Raw genomic sequence first — 13,297 nt, forward strand, 5'->3', positions numbered from 1 at the left:
CAGGCAAGGAGGAGACTGCACTAGGGACTTCCTGGAGTCAGACTGACCCAGGGTTCCTTGTGCCAGCTCAGAGGGGAGCTGTCCCCAGTCAGGATGGCCTAGACTTAAGGACAGCACACTGAACTGGGCAGACCTGCTGTGGGTACTATCCCAACAATAATGTGGCAGAGTATGTCATACACCTATTCAACAGAAGGGAACTTTTTTTGGTTTTTCAAGATAAGGTCCCACTCCACAGTCTAGGCCGGCCTTGACTTCACAATCCTCCTGCCTCAGCTTTCTGAGTGCTAGAAATACAGATATGTGCCACCAAGCTGACCAGAAGGCAACATTTTAAAAGCACAGGCCTTTTTCTGTATTGGCCATTTCCCAGGAAGTACAGACTTGAAGCTGAGAACGGGCGCAGCATGACAACTATCTCCTCCGAGACCACCATCATTTCAGAGCCCACACACAGAAGCATCAGCTACAGTTAACTCTGTGTGGCTTGGCACGCACTAGAATTCCCTTCACAATCCATAATTATATTTAGCAGAGACCACGTGTGAGAAAAGCACAGGGACCAATGCTTGGTGACCTGTAAGGAAGTCCTATTTTTCTGGAATTATAAATGGCAATACTCACTGGACTCAAGTCAAGGGCAAACTGAGAACCCTTCCCCTCCCTGAGAAAAGACTGTCTTTTAGGCTTAGGAATATTACTTTGCAAAAAGGTCTTTAAAAGCAGTCAGTAATTTTGCTGGTTTCTAGAAGTGACAGAGGAAAATGCTCTAAATTAAACTACTAAGAAATATGACTAGTTAAAAAAACTTAAAAAGCACACTTACCATGAGAATAAAAAAGTAGAAAACCCATATCCAGCCTAGGTTGTCCTGGATCAAAGACACCAAATACTAAAAGGGAGAGAAAGAAATCACAGTGTAATTCTTTGGAAACTAATAAAATGAAGTGGCTGAAAAGCACTGCTATTTCAGCAATCAAGAAGGGTGTCAGGGACTGGACCATGCCCTGCGGTCGAGAAGCCCTTCCACAGCTGTCCCAGCTGACCCCGCAGCAGCACCGGCTCATCCTGGCAACCTGGAGTCCTCAACCAAACACCGTGTGGCAGAAGGTGTGGGCTCAGAGGGCGTGTCCTGGGTCACATCACCACAGAGAGGAGGATGAGCACCCTCAAGCCATCCGGCTTTACCAGTCTCCCAGGCAGAGGCGCCACAGCAGATGCTGCCTGCGGGGTCTGCTCACTTTCCGTCATCTTTGGCTCACAGGATTCCTGGACTACTACTGCCCCATTTGACAGCACCTTTTCTGCTTTACTTTCAGTTACTGCAAAGAGCCCAGTAGCATTTAACCCATTTTCTTTTATTATAGTAAAATATATCTAACATAAAACTTGCCATTTTAATCATTTTTAAAGGTAGTACATTCACAATGCTGTATAACCATTGCCACTATTTCCAAAATTTTTTCATTATCCAATAGAAAACCTACACTTGGTAAGCAGTGACTCTTCATCATCCCCTGCCCTGCCCCTGGCAACCTCTAATCTGCTTTCTAGCTCTATGAATTTGCCTATTCTAGGTATTTCACGTAAGTGGGATCATGTAATTTGGTTCTTTTGTGTCTGGCTTAGTTCACTCAGCATAATATTTTCAAGGTTCAACCATGTTGTAAGCATGTATTAGAATTTCGTTCCTGTTCAGGACCGAAGAGTACCCCACTGTAGGGAACACACCATAGCTTATTTATTCATTCATCATGTTTGTTGAGTTGTTTCCAACTTTTAGTCACCATGAGTAATACTGCAATGAACATTGGTGCGCAAATACTTGAGTCCCTGTTTTCAAGTCTTTTGGGTATTTATCTAGGAGTGCAATTATTGGATCATATGATATGGTCATTCTATGCTTAATTTTTTATTTTTCTGAGGACCCACCAAGGAATTTCCCACAGCAGCAGCACCAGTCTACATTCTCATGAGCAGTGTGGTGGTCTGATTTCTCCACATTATCACCAATGCTTATTATCTCACGGTTTTTAATTATACCACTCTAGAAGGTATGAAGTCCTACCTTACTGTATTCTTAATTTGCATTTTTCTAATGAATAAGGGTGTTGAGAATTTTTTGAGTGCCTACTGGCTATTTGTATATATAGTATTTGTAATGAAGATTTGTATCTCTGTATTGTTCTAAGACTTTTATACTTTTACTTTATAAAGTTAGGTCTTTAATCCATTTGGAGTTAATTTTTGTATCATATAAGGCAAGGGTCAGTCCAACTCCATTCTTTTATGGATATCCATTGGATTTAATACCCAGCTTTCCCTACATCTTTTGTTGAAGAGAACATTCTTTCCCCATTGAATGGCCATGGCGCCCTTGTTGAAAATCAACTGACCAGGGCCGGGGATTTAGCTCAGTGGTTTCACCGCCTGCTGTGGCAAGCGCAAGGACCCGAGTCCGATCCCCAGTACCAAAAAAAAGGCGAGAGAAGAAAATCAACTGACCACATATGTGTTGGAGGTTTGCATCAATTGCAATGGCAACAGGGAGGAAAGAACAATGAATAATTTCCTGAGGAGGCAGGAAAGGTAGAGGCACCCAAGTTACTCAGGGGTATGGGGGGGGAGGGCAAGGCTGATAGTTTTAATCTCAAGTAGCGGGGTCTGTGATTTCACCCCACAGGCAACAGGAAATAGCTCAGAAATCAGTGCAGAGGAGGAATGCGAACAGCCAACGATGACCCTGATGCACTTTCTGACAGGATGTCGCTAATGCTGACCGTGTTCACAGCACAGGACCTAATGCTGGTGACCAGTGAGATATTCTAAATCAAGGCAAGTGCCCCAAAATGCTCATTCCAATTTGCCCATTTAGTTAAGGAAGAAAACATTAGTGAGAAAAGATAGCTAAAATACAGTGTGTGGGAAAAGGAAGCCCAGTACAGCTTCACTTCAAATAGGAAGACTTCTGACCTGGTAATCATCAGTGTATTCATATTTCTACACCAGAGTGTGAATAGGTATGTAATTCTCCAAACTCTGCTAAGCACTTTAAAAATTTTTGCCTTTGAGTCATGTAAGAAAGTATGGTAAGCATGTCAATGCATCATTCCTTCATTCCGCAATCATTCAATAAACATTGGACTGTTTACTGTGGGGCAGGTTTGGCTACAGGTACGAGGGCCACAGCAGCACACAAGCCAAACCACCATGCTCACGAAGTTTACTCTATGTGGGACACACAGACACAGCAATGACTGCAACCTGCAGGGCTCGGTGGGGTAGGAATAAAGATGGTTCACTTCTCTTCCATCCCAACTTTCTCGCTAACCACATCCAATCACCTCCAAGCAAGCTGAGCAGCCATTCATGACCTCCTGGATGTCAGCATGAAGAACTTCAGTCCTTCTGACCCAAGAACTTCGGTAACTTCTGACCTCTCTCTACCAAGGTCCTCACGAACTGTGACCCTAACAGTCCCCTTGACTACCCATGACCTCGGTAGCTTCCTGCCTCCTGACCACTGGGCACTACTCTTTTTTTTTTTGGTACCGGGGATTGAACTCGGGTCCTTGTGCTTGCGAGGCAGGCAGTGGAACCATTGAGCTAAATACCCGGCCCCTGGGCACTGCTTTTTCCCACTGAAGGCCTTATCCACTTCCAAGGGTTTGGCTATTTTATCCATGCAGGTGGCTCCCAGATTTATAAAGTTAGCACCCCACGGCCCTGACTGCTACAGCCAGGAGAGGCACATCTCCCGAGTGTTCTAAACAAGAGATGCCTCTGAGAAGGCCTGAATGTGAGCCAGAATGGGCAGTTCGAGTCATACTGGCTGCACATGGTAGGCAATCTGGGCTCCTCAGAGGCCCTTGATGTCAGACCACAGAAGAATCCCCAGAAAGGGCTGGGAAACAGATCTCAGGCTCCATCGAGCAAGTCTGCAGTGAGCTCTGTGTCCCACCCTCTGAAGCAGTCAGAGATTCCGGGACATCCGGGAAACTGCAAGTCAGAGGCAGCTAGAATCCATAGGCATGCGTAGTGGGGATGTAGGTAAGGAGCGTGTGTAACCAGTGTCTGGAAGAGGGACAAGAGGGACCCTGGAGAGAGGAGGACAGGCAGGGTTTGCACGCAGGTGGGCATAAGAAGCATGTGTGTCTCATGTGTCCCTCTGAGTGCCACACTCAGCCTAGGCAAAGGGGGCAGTAGCTTGGACAGGAGGGTCAGTCTTAGAAGTTAAAAAGAATCTGGAAGTCAAAGTCAAAAGGAGCAACTCAATCAGGCAGAGGGCCTTCCATGTTGGGCCATATCAGCAGGACCATGGAGGAAAGGGCAAACCTAAGGCTACTGGAACGCCACAGTGCTCGAGTGCACCTCCATCTGATGGGGTCCCACCCTCTGGTGCCCTCACCTGGCCCACAGCAGCGCCGATGCTCCCAGTCCCATCGACGATGCCCGTGACGGTCGACAGAGCCTCGCTGCTGCCTTGGATCAGCTCCTGGCGACCCAGGTCCGCAGAAATGGCTGAGCTGATCATGTTAGAGGGACCACCAATAAAAAATCCTGCAGTCACAAACAGAGCAGGATGTTATTAAATGTGATTCCTAACACCACAAGCAATCTACTGAATATGGCAAAATATCATCTCAATATTTTATGAATATGTTGGAGAAAAAAGGAAACTGCAGAGAATATCTTCAAAATAGCATCCATTTTCTAAAATCCCTTTGTGAATTATGTGTCATTCTAGTTTTATTTATTTATTTATTGTTTTTTTGAGACAAGGTCTTACTATGTAGTTCAGGCTGGCCTTGGGCCCAGGCTGGCCTTGAACTTGCAGTGATCCTCCTGCTTAGCCTCCTGGGTGCTAGGATTACAGTCATGTACCATCATGCCTGGCTGCTCTAGTATATTTATAGAACCTCAAGATGTAAGAAATACAGCAAAACATGGAGGCTTTCCACTCCGGTGAAGTTTCCATTCATCAATAACTAACTGACTAGCTCGTCAAGTTCCATTACAGCACGGTTCTATCACATGGGCATTTGTCAGCCCAAAGTCACCAAACGCACTGAAAACGAGAGGGGAAAGGAAAGGGCTGTTTCCACAATACAAGGCTCCTCTCTGCCACCACCTGGTGCCTGGGAATCTGCCACAGCACCGGTGCCTCACACAACATGAGCAGCTCACCCCCAAGAGGATCTGAGGTTTAAAAAATTAGCCATCTTGGGCCGGGGATTTAGCTCAGTGGTTTCGTCGCCTGTTGTGCAGGCTCAAGGACCAGAGTTTGATCCCTGGTACCAAAAAAAAAAAAAAAATTAGTGATCTTTCCATACCACGGCCCCCTAATTGCATACAATTATTTCATCTGGTGTTCAAGTGAAGAAATACTAACTAATTCTAACAATGAAGGGAAAACTAGCTAGCGTGAACTTTTGTAAGCTGGTGAACTGGCTTCCAATGTGGCAACTTCCGAAGCCATAACCAAAGCTGAGGCAGTGATCAAAAATGTTATACTGAAGTTGGGGATGGGCTTGGGGCCTGCAATCCTGGCTCTCAGGAGGCTGAGGCAGGACAATCATGAGCATATGGACAGCCTGGACTATACAAAAAGACTCTATTTCAACCCACAGCTTCTGTCCCAAGAGGTTCTGAGGAAGTGACCAAAGAGCAGAGAACACAATCTGGAAAAAGACCTGTGATGGTGCATGCCTGAAATTCCAGCTTATGGGCGGGGGGGGGGGGGGGGGTGTTGAGATGTGTTTTATACCTGTATCAATTCCCCACAGTGAATGTCCTCACCATGTGGCTGAGGCAGGAGAAGCGTAAGTGTGAGATTAATGATACTCTATCTCAAAATAAAATACAAAAAGGCTTGGAGTATAGCTCAACTCTCCCTGGGTTCAATCCCTAGTACCACAAAAATCAGGATAACTAAGGCTTTGGCACTGCTTAAGCTGAGGGGGACAATCTCCCTCACCCCCCTGAACTTCCCAGGACAGAACAGTTGCACGGCCATCACAGTACCTGTCACCGTCATCAGGAGCGCATTGATGGACTTATTGTTGGGAGACCCTGTGAGGAGACACAGATGCAGCATGGTGACCAGGGAAGTAATGACATGTGGCTCCGCCAAGTGTACACAAAGGTCTGGTTCTCTGCGACCTCACAAATCCCTCCCAGGACAACAAAGAGAGGCAACTCTTACTGCCTCTGCCAGTTTTTATTTGTCATGTCTGCCTCAAGCTAACGAGACTTCTAAAAGCCAAAGGAAGCTCGGCCTGTCTCAGCAGCATCTTAAGGGACGAGTCCCACGCCGGCTAATTAGCCTCAGCTCGCTTTTGAAACCTTGCCCCTTTTATTGTTTTATTGGCTCTAATACAGTCCCTCTGGAGCCACCTCTCACACAAAGCACATATGCTCCTGAGCAAGCCTTTAAACAAACCACAAGAAGGAGCTTGGCCAGCTTCCTCCCGCCACAAACAATGCTGGGTGACAACCGCATTCTCAGGCGCCCCCAGACCTGTGGAGGTGGCTGGGCTTGGAGCCAACCTCGATTCCAAGCACACACTTGCTCCCATACAATGCAGGCAGGGGATACTCACGGCTGTACCCCACGAGGGAGCCGACTGCCAGGAGCAGGCTGAGGGCCAGCACCGGTGCTCTCTTCTGCAGGACATCCGAGATGAAGCCTTGCAGCGTCCCACCTTGAACATGGATAGCACAACAGGTCAAAACTGGCTCCTCCACCCCAATCCTGCACTCCCACCAGCAGCCCATCCGCAAAGATGCCAGCTCTCTCCAGGGCCCACCACCCTCTCCTCACAGGAAGATGAGCTGACCTACATCGCTGGGGTGGATCAAACATTGGGCTGAAAAAAGCCCCTAAAACTATCCACTCTCCCTTATTGTTTTCCCTAGAAAAAGTAGCTATAGACGCTTTCCTGATTGGTCTGCTTTTTAATTTATTTTTTGGGTACTGGGGATCAAACTTGGGACCTTGAGCTTGCAAGGCAGGCGCAATTTAAAGCATGATTAGTTAAGGATCATCCCTCACAGGCTATTAATAGTGGAAAATTAAATGCACCCACTATGGTTCAGTAATAATTAACAGGTCAGAGTGCTAAGAAGAGAGGATGTGAACCCTTTGGGTGACATGTCACATTCGGAGAATGCCAGTTTGAGGTCCAGGGACTACAGGGCATCTGGAACACACTCATCAGACCTCAGGTACCAAGGCAATCTTCCTTTCAGGGACACAGAAGCGTGCTCAGGTGGAAAGGTGCCAACCTCCCCTCTGGTTCTGGATCTACGAATAAGGGCAGCCAGGTTCACCTAAGGACACAGACTGTGGTTCCTGTGCTCTGGGTAGCTCAGTCTTACACAACCCTGGTGGAAACACTGATTAGAGGATAAGAAGGTTTCGTTACCGCCATGTAAGTAATAACCACGAAAGGGCCTTCAGTTCTTCCAGATCTGCAAGTTCCTTACTTCCGTGTTCATACTCCTAGCCACAGTGCTAAGTCACTATGAAAACCTGTCATGTACAATGAAGCAATTGCAAAATACCCAATCAATCCCTTCTGTTGTTGCCACCTCTTGGATCTGACAGTCTATACACTAAGGTGTTACTTTTGCTTCCTTGGCTGGGAGTGGTAGGAAAGGAGGGAGGTAGCGGAGAGAACACATTCAGTCTCTAACCTGGCTGTCTCACACAATGTGCTTTAGAACCAAGGCATCACTGCAAGTGTAGGGAAGAGATTCCGGAGCACTTCCCAATTCGGAAGAAGAAGAAGCAGAGCCCCAGAAGCCACAGCCCTGCCTGACTGCACTTCCTCTCTAGGGCCTTTTACTGGTAGGAGCACTTAGGAAAAATGGCTGCAGCAGAGTAAGTAATAAAAGTTCAATGAAGCCACATTTCCTAACCTGGTAAGAGATGACTAGTGATTAATCCCTTCCTTTCCGAGGAAGATGTGCCCCAGCATACCTACGATTCCACCGACATCGTACCAGATGGACAGCTTGTCAGCTTCAGCCTCCCTCCAGCCAAAGTTGTTACTCAGATAGAAGGGCAGCCAAAAGAAGAAGGAGTAATTTACCAGCTTCAGGCAGGCATAGGCCAGGGAGTACTAAAAGAAATATGCAGCTATTAGGAAGGGACAACCAGCATGGCATGGCCACAACTTTTAATATTTCTTCTGCTTTGTTTGTTTCTTGGTACCGGGGATCAAACTCAAGACCTTGTGCTTGTGAGGCAGGTGCCATTAAGCTGAATCCCCAGCCCAATGCTTTGTTTTTTGAGACAGGTTCTCACTCAGGCTGGCCTTGCAATCTTTGTGTAGTCCAGGCTGGCTGTGAACTTGTGTTGATCCTGTCTCAACTTTCCGAGTGCTGGAACTACAGACATATGTCACCTCACCAGGCCACAACTTTTTCTTTTGTTTAATCCAGATGTAATTCATATTCCTTATCCATTCCATCATTTTTCAGGGTAGACATTTCATTGGCATTCAAACCCTTTTTAATTTTCTTCTTCATTGTTTTTAGTCTGTCTTGGATTTCTTTTTTCTCTTGTTCCCATTTTTTAAATTCTCTTTCCAAATCTTGGATGAACTAATCTAATTCTATCTCTGAGATCTTTTTTTTTCTAGGTTCCTTTTCAGCTTTTCTTCCAGCTTCCCACAACTTTTAATATTAAAAAGCAACATAAAATATAAGCATTTGAGGTCAACAATACTTGTTTTTGTTTTGGGGGGTTTTGAGACAGGGTCTTGCTGTGCAGTCCAGGCTGGCTTGAACTCATAGCAATCCTCCTGCCTCAACCTCCCAAGTGCTGGGGTTACAGTCGTGCGCCATCACGCCTGGCATGGTACCTGGTTTTAAAATTAACATCTTTACAAATTGTTTGCCTAATTTTACGCAGTCTCCTTCTTCTCTTCACTGCCAGCAGCTTCTAGAAAGGCTTTTAGGGTTTTTTTTGTTTTTTTTTAAAATATGTTCTTTTCTTTTGGTACCGGAGATCAAACTCGGGTCCTTGCGCTTGCGAGGCAGGCGACAGAACCACTGGGCTAAATCTCTGGCCCTAGAAAGGCTTTTAGAATAAAGGCCACAGACAGCCACTCTCGAACATTCCCGGGTTCTTCCCATCAGTTCTGTGGTAGAAACGAACCAGTGTTTGGAACCCAGAAGGCATGCAAGTGGTATTCTTGCCACTGCTTGGCATTAGCCACAGGCAAATATATCTAGCAAACGTCACAGCTTCCATTGCAAGCAGCTCTTCTACTTCCTGCACAGTTAGTACTGCAATACAGCTCTGCCATGGACCTGAAGTCTAGGACGGCATTCCCATGGGAACTACTCTCACACCATGGCTGCCAAAAACCCCACACTACACAGCCAATGGCGAAAAAAAGCATCTTCGGAAGTCAAAAAGGAAGGAATATGGGCGTCCTCAGCCTCATGGCTCTCTTTTGAGGGAAAACAGTTGCAGCTGCTTTAAGATGGCGCTGGACTGAGCCTCAGATACGGAACATGTTATTACCAGGAAATCCTGACATTTAGCATCAAAGGAGAAGGGTCGGAGCTGGTGACTTCAAAGGGTGTCTCGTGCACAAGCTCCTGGCCCTGGAGCTGCTGCTTAGTCCCTAGATGTCACCTGCTAAAAGTGCTTCCCTGGCCAGGCAGGAGCCACCCCCCAGAGAGCCACATCCCAGTCACCAGAGTACCCATCTGGACAGCCCGTTGCAGGGACAAAGGCTGAAGTTAACTAAACTTCCTTCCTCACCAGCCTGCCTACCTCGAGAACAATGGCTGTGAGGACAAAGGAACTGCAAGAGTTCCTGCTCACTCACAACAAATTCCAGTTGTGTCTCAACAATTAACTACCACCAGTGGAGTATTTTAATAACTAGCTAAAAGATAATACCTTAGCATAAAAAAAAGGCCTAAAGATACCAGCATTTCCCTTATCTTTGAGGGAAAGAATTGTGGAAAATTACCTGGTTTTAACTTACATTGAGTAATTTGAAGTGTTTGTTTTTATAGCTTGGAAGCACGGGCAAAAGAGAGTTGGTACCGTAAGCATGAAAGTACTTGGACACTCTGAGTCTACCTGGGGGCTATGTTCACAAACATCACTAAAAAATGAAATAAAAAGCAGGGCATGGCGGCACACTCCCTTAATCCCAGCACTCTGGGAGACTGAGGCAGCAGGATCACAAGTTTGAGCCTTGCCCAGGCAATGCAGTGGCTTAGTGAGACCCTGTTTCAAAATAAAACAAAAGAAGGCAGAAGATACAGCTCAGGGTGAAGGCTCTGGAATCAATCCCCAGTACTGTGAAAAAAAACAAACCCAAACCCAGCTGCTTATTCACCACATACTAACCCAATGTTCCAGACCCCAGGAAGCCCAAGGTAAGTTCTACCCCACCAGAAGGTTGAGTGACTCACACCAGGCCTCCCAGAGAATGAGGGGGAAGCTGGAGACTTAACCTAGGGCCCCCACTTGCAGGCCAGTGCTAGAGAGCCCAAAGCACCAGACAGGAAAAACTCGGAAGGGAGTTGGTGCAGATGCCTGCAAGGCTTCCCAACTGCAGAGGCCAAGGGGACCTGGGACTAGGTACGAGAAACACTGCAGCACTCGGCTCTGGACCTCCTAACAGAGAGGGCAGGCGAGTTCTCTGACCTGGAACAGGCAGGACGCAGGCCCTTCTTGGGCTACACATAATACTATAATACTTGGGCAGACCAGAGACAGTCACATTCTACATCAGGGTCAGCAAGACAGGGTTCATAGGTCCAACCCGGCCACGTGCATCTGTCCCACACTGTCTGTACCTTCATTTTATGGTTCCTCAAAGCTGAAAATAGGTGCTCTCTGGCTCTTCCCAGGGAGACTCTGGCTCTTTCTGGGCTGACCAGCATTAGGCCCTAGAGGAGCCTCGGACATTCCTGAGTACATATTCCTGAAATCCAGGCATCGGAGACACCACCGACCCTGAGCAGCCCAAGCCCAGACACAGCAAGCAGCACAGCACGGTCCCCGTGGGAGGCTGGAGTGTCCTTACCGGGATGACTCCGGGCAGGCAGCAAGCCTGGCCAAAGCTTATTGCCTTCACTTGAGTGATGGCACTGGCCTCCTGGATGGAATAAGTAGCCTCATATTCATCTTCATTTTCGGCATTAATTAATGGCCTACGTGAGTCTTCTTCAAGGTTTTCTTTTCCTTCAACACCTGGGAGACCTAAAATGAAAACCAGAGCTACCATTTACTGAGTACCTACTGAGTGCCTGGTGTGGCGCAAAGGACTTTGTCTATCACTTCTGGAGTTCTTGCCATTTTTATTTCCATCTTGTAGAAGTATCAACCAAGGTCAACTAAGGTCGATTAAGATCACACTGCCCATATACTACTACTCAGGGATGGACGAATTGCATACCTTTCTGCTTCTATGGTTTCCCTAGTACCCATTCTGTGTTCATTTTTTTGTTTTGTTTTGTTTTTGGTACCAGGGATCGAACTCAGGTCCTTGTGCTTGCGCAGCAGGCGGCAAAACCACTGAACTAAATCCCCAGGCCCCATTCTGTGTTTAACCATAAGTAATTATCAAACTGAATCTTCGTGTGCGTGGGGGGTGGGGGGGCATGTGATGCTGGGGATTGAAACCAGGGCCTCAGGCATGCCAGGCAAGTGCTCTGCATTGGTTTACATCCCCAGCCCCAAACTGAATCATTCTTACGAAGGAAAAAAAAAAAATCAGTCTTAAGAAGTGAAACTGGAGCTGGGCATGGTGGTGCATGCCTGTTATCCCAGGTCTCAGGAGGCTGAGGCATGAGAATTGCTGTTTGAGGCCAGCCTGGGCTACATAGTGAATTTAAGGTCAGGTTGAACTACATAGTGAGACCCTGTCTCAAACAAACAAACAAAAAGTGAAATTGGAAACACATTCATGCTAATTCCTAGCCAGTGTCACAATGATAAAAATAATTTGCAAGCTGGAAACACAGCTCAGTGGTAGAGCACTTGCCTGGCATGAGTGAGGCTCTGAGTTTGATCTCCAGGATGGCAAAAAAAAAAAAAGAAAGAAAGAAAAGGCATTTGCTAACGTTTTCCTGCACATGTGAAAGGTGTGCATCACTCTCAAACAGGGGCAGCTGCCCCAGGTTTGACTACCACATCCACAGCACACAAAATGCAAAACCGCTCCTGTAATTCACTGCAAGAAGCTCAGCTGTCCTAGGAAAAGAAGATTCCGTTTCCAGACCTCAGACCCCAAACCGACAAGCACTTTGAAAGGAAAAGACAGCTTCTCCTCACCAATTTCCTCTGGTGACACCAGGAGTCCGAAGAAGATGACGATCCCACCAGCAAACTGCACAGATGCTGTCACCAGAAAGGCATACTGGAGGAGAGGGGAGAGGTGGGTCTTACACAGGGTGGCCGGCACAGGTACAGTCACAAGTGGCACATGCAGGATGGACAGGGAGACTGGGGAGGACATTGGGACCAAGTGCTAGTGGTTTTTGGCTGCCTGTTTTTGGTTTCAAGTTCCAGTCCCTGGGAATGAACCAAAGGCCAGGGACACTTCGTAAGCACTCTGCACTGGGCCACACCCACCCGCCAAGTGCTCCACCTGTGATTTCTCTGTCATTTGCCCAAGAGCTCTGCAGGGCTCACAGGGGATCACGGAGGGAGGCCCTTGGAAACTGCGTAGTGATATGAGGATTGTAAAGTCAGGGTTATCCCCCCAAATCTCATTCTTTTTTTTTTTCCAAATCTCATTCTTTACATCACACGGCCTCCAGCACAAGACACAAGAGATATATCCAGTACCCCAAACAGCATTATAAGGCAGTGCACAGCCCAAGAAATGAGAAGGCTCTGTCCAGTGAGAAACAAAGGAATCCAGGGAGAGGAAACTGCTAAAAGGAAGCTGAAGCAGCTAGGGAAGATGCTTCAGGGAAGAGCAAAAATCAAAGCAATGCTGTCTTTACAGGCACAACTTGGGCTGGAACGAGGGGAGGGCTTCCTGCAGCACCGAGGGCAAGGGGCTGGCTGGGACCTGATAGGGGACCCACTGATTTGGAAAGGGGACACCAAGATTCAAGAGTCAACTACCTGGCTGCACAGCTGGTTTAGTTGACATGGACAGTCTGAATTTTTAAACAAGTGAATGATAAAATGAAAGCAGGGTTCCCAAGAGCCAAATCTGCCAGGAGCACAGAGGATGGAGTGAAATTCCTATTTGAGCTGAACAGGACAACCCAGGTGCGAAGCCAGGAAGCCCAGAATACAGGTGAC

At 47.1% G+C, this 13,297-nt stretch overlaps 1 protein-coding gene across 3 annotated transcripts in view; it reads right to left on the reverse strand.

Moving 5' to 3' along the window:
• Positions 1-13,297, reverse strand: part of Slc37a3 (solute carrier family 37 member 3) — a 73,597-nt gene that overhangs the window by 24,175 nt on the left and 36,125 nt on the right. For all 3 annotated transcript variants that reach the window (XM_087206315.1, XM_021263692.2, XM_004851280.4), the window contains exons 8-14: positions 12,314-12,398; positions 11,064-11,239; positions 7,985-8,126; positions 6,603-6,704; positions 6,025-6,072; positions 4,409-4,560; positions 827-892 (exon numbers count right to left, since the gene is read on the reverse strand). In XM_087206315.1, the coding sequence (XP_087062441.1) occupies positions 827-892; positions 4,409-4,560; positions 6,025-6,072; positions 6,603-6,704; positions 7,985-8,126; positions 11,064-11,239; positions 12,314-12,398 (771 nt within the window). The remainder of the gene's footprint in view (positions 1-826; positions 893-4,408; positions 4,561-6,024; positions 6,073-6,602; positions 6,705-7,984; positions 8,127-11,063; positions 11,240-12,313; positions 12,399-13,297) is intronic.

This window comes from Heterocephalus glaber, unplaced genomic scaffold (assembly GCF_053883595.1).
Source record: "Heterocephalus glaber isolate CG9 unplaced genomic scaffold, H.glaber_assembly_v1.0 deba00000621, whole genome shotgun sequence".
NCBI lineage: Eukaryota > Metazoa > Chordata > Mammalia > Rodentia > Bathyergidae > Heterocephalus > Heterocephalus glaber.